Source organism: Saccostrea cucullata, unplaced genomic scaffold, assembly GCF_032062105.1.
Source record: "Saccostrea cucullata isolate Sc308-1 unplaced genomic scaffold, CSIRO_AGI_Scuc_v1 ctg21926, whole genome shotgun sequence".
Taxonomy (NCBI): domain Eukaryota; kingdom Metazoa; phylum Mollusca; class Bivalvia; order Ostreida; family Ostreidae; genus Saccostrea; species Saccostrea cuccullata.
This window is the reverse complement of record NW_026934975.1, coordinates 1-6,222: the sequence shown is the minus strand read 5'-3', so window position 1 is coordinate 6,222 and position 6,222 is coordinate 1. Positions and strand designations below refer to the sequence as shown.

General features: G+C 33.0%; 1 protein-coding gene across 1 annotated transcript; it reads left to right on the top strand.

Annotated features, from left to right (window-relative positions):
* Nucleotides 1–1,679: 1,679 nt before the first annotated feature.
* LOC134241671 (pyroglutamyl-peptidase 1-like) lies at nucleotides 1,680–5,373 on the top strand. Its single transcript, XM_062723703.1, has 2 exons — nucleotides 1,680–1,998; nucleotides 5,111–5,373. The coding sequence occupies exons 1-2, from the start codon at nucleotides 1,766–1,768 to the stop codon at nucleotides 5,256–5,258; spliced, it is 381 nt and encodes a 126-aa protein (XP_062579687.1). The 5' UTR covers nucleotides 1,680–1,765; the 3' UTR covers nucleotides 5,259–5,373.
* The last annotated feature ends 849 nt before the right edge of the window (nucleotides 5,374–6,222 follow it).

Here is a 6,222-nt window from a genome sequence, read left to right as displayed (position 1 = left end):
TATTTCCCTTGGTTTTCAACCAAACGGGGTGGGATTTAGAACATAAATAGATATAAAGGACTTCTACAAGAAGATATGGCCACCTTGCTCATGTATGCACGTGCGTGCACATCAAATGAGATAAATCAAAAATACACTTGAATAAGCGTATTTTTTTTTAATACTTTTGGATTAAATACTTTAATATTTAGTATATAAAAGATATATACATTGTGTAAACAAGATGATATGGTCATTACGTACATGCATTCACATGCGCACGCTTGCAATGCTAAAATTTGAATGAACTTGGCGTTGTTAAAGTCTCAAATGCATAGATTTTGTCCTATTTAGTGAAGCTTACAGGGAATATGGCAACAAAAGGGAGTTGGGGAGCGTTTGGGGAACATCTGTAACGGTCCCCGTTACAATTAGCACTAGTTGAATTGAAGATAGGTGTAATTCTATTAAAGATAGGTATAATTCATTTGTACCTAGGTATAATTATTAAGAGATAGGTATAATTATTTATACCTATCTTCAATTCAATTGTACCTATCTTTAATTCAATTGTACCTATCTTCAATTCAATTGTACCTATCTTCAATTCGTTTGAAGATAGGTACAATTATTTGAAGATAGGTTCAATTATTTGAAGATAGGTACAAATATTTGAATATATGTTAATTTGGCGTTCCATATATTTATGATATAAACAAAAACCTAGTCACTTATTAATCTCAGTCAGATGACCTTTTGTTTTATTTACTTAGTTCTATAATCATTTTGTACAAAAGTCTTCGGTTACATGTACATACAATTTAAGTTTAATGTAAATTCTAAGAAATGAATCAAAGGATGACACTTTTTAGATTTATTTTCAAAATGCAGATCGAGGTTCAGCTTTAAAAATTATTAACATAATAAGGTCTCGGTGTATGAATTTGATTCAGTCATTACTCATTATTTTACTGGCTATCAAGACGTTCTTTGGAAAAAAAAAAACTTTTAGGAAAATCAACGAATCTGAAGTAATTGTATTTTAAAATGTATTTAATAAATATCCCCGACTTTTTTTCCAAAGATAGACGTAGTATAGACATTGGACATTGCTGTGTAGGTTTAGCCCCCCCCCCCCACTTTCCACAGACATGTTCCAGTATAAAATATTAGAATATTAGAATATTTATTCAACCAATTTGGGCCCACAGTGGAGCATACAGAACAGTGTCCAAAATCATCACAGTTATACATATACAAAACAGAACGAAACAAACATTGTATAATGAACAGAGAGTTAGTTATCTTCTTTTAGGATGTATAGAATGTAGGCATTATAAATGGCCTATGTATAATATCTGCAATATAGGCTTAAAATCGGAAAGTGGTAGTGTTTGTAAAAAATTTTGGTATTGAAGTTCGAACCTAACTCCCTCCCCCCCCCCCCCCACACAGACACACCTCTCATGCACAAGAAAAAGGATTTTCATGTTTGGCCAATGCAATTTTATTTTTTGCTTAAAATCGGAAAGTGGTGGTACACCCCCACACACACCCTCTCGCACACTCACACACACGAAATAGGATTTTCGTGTTTGGTCAATGCAATTTTTTTTTTTTGGCTTGTCAGGTTTTTTGGAAGGGTTAATTTTTTTTTTACACCTAGCCCCCAGAATATCAATTTGCTTCTAACACCAATGACCTTTTATTTTTATGCACACCAAGGTAGCTACAGCAACTTGACATTATTTACACTTTTGAATCCAAAGATATTACTTTCCAGCTGATGGTGCACGTCGGAGTCTCTGACTTTGTAAATAAAATCACACTGGAACAGAGAGCCTACAACACAGGCTACTATCTCAAAGATGTCAAAAGTCAAACTCCTTATAAGGAATGCTGTAGGGAGGAGGGGGAGGAGTGTATCTGTGCTGGGCTGGACATGAGTCGAGTCAGTGAGGAGATCAACAGCGCAGATAACGAGCTGAAAGCAGAGGTCTCTTATGCTGATACTGGGAGGTGACTAACGTCTTCAAATTCATTATTATGCCCCTGTAATCGAAGATTCGAGGCATATAGTTTTTGGTTTTCCGTCTGTTTGTCTGTCTGCCTATCTGTCTGTTACTAGTACTCTGTTCGTCTGCAAAAACTTTTTCCTTAACTTTTGAATGATTGATGTTAGTGTTTTTATATTTTACTTGTGTAGTTCATGAGGCCAGACCTGTCCTTGGTTTAAGGAAGGCCCACACTTTTACGGATCCGGTTCTAATTTTACACATCCATATAAAATTCTGATTTTCACTTTTCTATTGATATAAATCTTTTTGGGTGATTGAAAATGATTTAGCAAGTATACATGTGTATATTTGTTTATTATAGTGTTATTGTGCATATGAAGCATATAATATACATTATTTATGGAAATTAACACTTTGCACTCTGTCCATAAGATCTATACATGTCATTTAGTACACACACAAACACAAAATTCTTAATTGCTTTTATGGACCTAAATCTTTTTAATTTTCTTTTAAGCAAACTAACCTGAGATTTGTTTTTATTGATTTAGAGCCTATATCATCCATTTAATTTCTACTTTTTAAAAATTTTGCATTGAATAATTGAAAAAATTGATATTCCAAAAATGGGGGTATACGTCTTCAAAAGACTGTTTTGCTAAAATTCTCTGGTCAACCATAATAAAGTAGCTGTTTTTGTTAACATTAGATATAATTCTTAATAGTTTTAAAGAAAAAATGGCATCTAAACATTTTGGATTTTGAGAATTATAAAAAATAAAGATATTTTGAGATTTTTTTCTGAAAGACATGGACAGATTCAACACCAATTTGTTAATGTTTTGCAGTAAAGATTTCAAATATTCTCTTCTCAAATATATATTTTTGATCTTCATAAGTTTTAACATAAATTTGATGTGATTTGGTGCATAATTGAGAGAAATATGAAATCACACTTTTCTATGTTCAATTTTGGCTGTCGAGTTTTTAGAGGTATGTGCGCTGAGACATGCTGTATGAAAATTAACCTGCAAAGATATGTCTTTTATGGGTGTTTTAGTAAGTTTAAGACTTGTTCTAGGTATTCAAATTGAAAAATTATCAGTTTGACAGAAAATTCTGAAAGTACGGACCTACCTTAAAGTCGGCATTCCTTTAATATTGACCTTGTTAGCTGATACATGTTTATTCTATCATTGGGTCGTATTATGGGTGACTTATTTTTTTTTACCAATTGTTAAGCCTTTGTTTTATACTGAATTTGACTAGGAAATATCACGTCTACCTGATTAATACATAGGGATAACGACAGGTGTGAACTGACAACAAGGGATGCTTTCTCCTTTTAAGCACATGATCCCTCTCCTGGAAGTTCAGAGGGTCGGCGTTTAATGCCCTCTTCACAGATTTTATTTTTTTTGAACAGATTTTTAGTACTTTTTTTAACAGATTTTTGTACTTGGTGAGATAAAGCCATAAACCAAACTTAACACGTGACATAAGTGTTATTTACTCTACTTTTTTTTTATTTCGTGCATTGAGAAAGATTTTGAAAAAAGAAAACAGACTGAATGGGGATTTTTTTAATTTACGTTTTAGCTCTACTGGACAGAGACCAGAAAAGCTTATGCGATGGTAATGCGTTCGGCGTCCGGCCGTCTGTCTGTAAACAAAAAATGCTACTCTTCCTACAGTTTTGGTCTGATTTCAATATAACTATAACTTGACACACAAGTAGACTACACTAAGATACATAATTTTATATATCGGTTGATTTCGATGTTGCCATGGTTACTAAAAATAGAAATTTCTGTGAAATACTTTCAAAATGCTACTCCTCCTACAGTTTTGGTCTGATTTTAATACTTGGCAAACAAGTAAATTACACAAAGATACATAATTCCGTGTATTGATTTTCGATTTCTTTGAAGGGTGTTGCAGTGGTTAATAAAAATAGAAATTTCTGTGAAATACTTTCAAAATACTACTCCTCCTACAGTTGTAGTTTGATTTCAGTATAACTTGGCACACAAGCTACATAATTCTGTTTATTATACCCCCGCTTGAAAAGCGGGAGGGTATATAGTAATCAGGGCTAGGGCTTTCGTACTTCACAAATGTTATCCTTGTGACAAGACCTTTGGCTATAACTTTTGAACAGGTGATTCTAGGTGACTATTTCACAATAGTATTTCTTTGAGATGACCTTACTTTGGGTACCAACATATTTGATTTGCATATGAGAAAGTTTAACCTTCTCTAAAGTTGCCATACAGGGGCATCAGTGTTTCACAAACACATCTTGTAACCTCGTAATATTGACCTTAGAATATGATGTACATGTACTTTAAAAAAATAATCTTGGGTTGGTAATAGGGTCATTATATTTCAAATTTGTATTCCTTTTGACAAAACTTTCCTTAGCTATTAATATTCTTGAACTCTTGACTTTCGAGTTTGACTTATTTTTGAAAAACTTTGGCCTTGACTTTCTGTACCTGGGTATCCTGTTTCACATGCTTACATGTTTTATTTTGTCCTGTTTATCTGTCTGTTGTCAAATTTAACCTTCACCGTAGCTTTTGAACCGTGAGAGATAGAGATAGAGAATTCATATTTGGTATGCATACTCCATTAATTAAACTCTTTCAAATGACATCAAGGTCATTGACCTTGTGACCTTGACTGTGAGATATATGCTAAAAATAGCTTTTTCAAACTTTTGCTGTAACTTTTGAACGGTAGAAGATAGAGACTTCATATTTCGTATGCATACTCCACTAATTAAGCTCTTTTAAATGACACCAAGGTCAATAACCTTGTATCCTTGACTATGACCTTTATACTAAGAATAGCTTTTTCTTTGTTGCGCATAGTGTTTCACACACACATCTTTTTAAATTCAGAATAAGAAAGCATATTTTAAAATAGAAGAATAGTATAATTTAATTTCTATATAAATGTATACCCTTAAACTAGTCAAAGTGAATTTTGAAAATGTGTCTTTTAAAGTATATTTGAAAATTAACGCCGTTTTAATGGTTTTTAAATTATTCAGCATACATGTTTATAGATGTTTCGTTATGTTTAGGTTTTTCATTGTATATTTTAAGGTACCTGTGTGACTTTGTGTACTATATTTCTCTATCCATCAACAAGTCTCGCTCCGCCTTCATTCATGTCCCGCCCCTGAATCAACCATATACTGAAGATCAGTTAGGGGAAGGTGTGGCTAAGGCCATTTCTGCAATGCTGAAGTAACTCTTAAAGACCTGATACTCAACAGTATATGACTTAGAACGGACTAAGACTCTCTCTCTCTCTCTCTCTCTTTCTCTCTGACTTAACAATAAAATTGTTTTTATGTTATGCTTAATGACTTATTTACATTGTTTTCGATGTATGACGAGATACACAATTTTTTTTTCATCACGAAATATGAAATATGTTTTATACATAACAACTCAACAATTCTTCATCCAAGAATGAACACATTGTTTTCCCTCGAAGGAAAATGTATGATTTTTCAGTAGGTGCTTGGAATTCACAAATAAACAATGGAATATTTTCTTATTCTAGGAATACATGTACTCAATATGAACATTCTGGTTGCATTTAGTGCACATGTAGAGTGCCTTTTCAAGGAAAAGTCCTGAACAATCACATGCATATTCAGAGATATTTAAATTGCAGCAGTTGTAATTTAACTTAAACACTCAGCCTGTCAGTAAACAATGTTATAAATACCACTCTTTCTTCAGTTTTGGTTTGGATTTCAATAAAAACTACATACAATAGTAAGTCGCCCGTGTGGCGTAGTGGTTAGAGTGTCTGATTTAGAGTCGCAGAGTAAAGAGCTGATCCTTATGGCACGGGTTCAAATCTACTGCGAGACACGAAGACCTGTTGTATAGAGAGGGTATTTAGTTTAAGAAGTATTTTATTCATAATATACAAAGTGTACAATATGAATATGGATTGAACAGCAGGCCAAGGGCCTATATTAGTTCTCTCCATTAAGATTACTAAGTTTGTATATATCATTTTCTGTCATCCTCCAGAATTCAGAATTACACACTGAGAGAGATAATGCATTAAAAAATAATACGGGTGTCAATTTCAACTGTTACCCTTAAAAACATGCACTATTTATATAATAAGCCATGACTAATTCCAATGCTTTTTCAAAACCAACAAGAGTGCGAGATACATGTAATATGGGTGG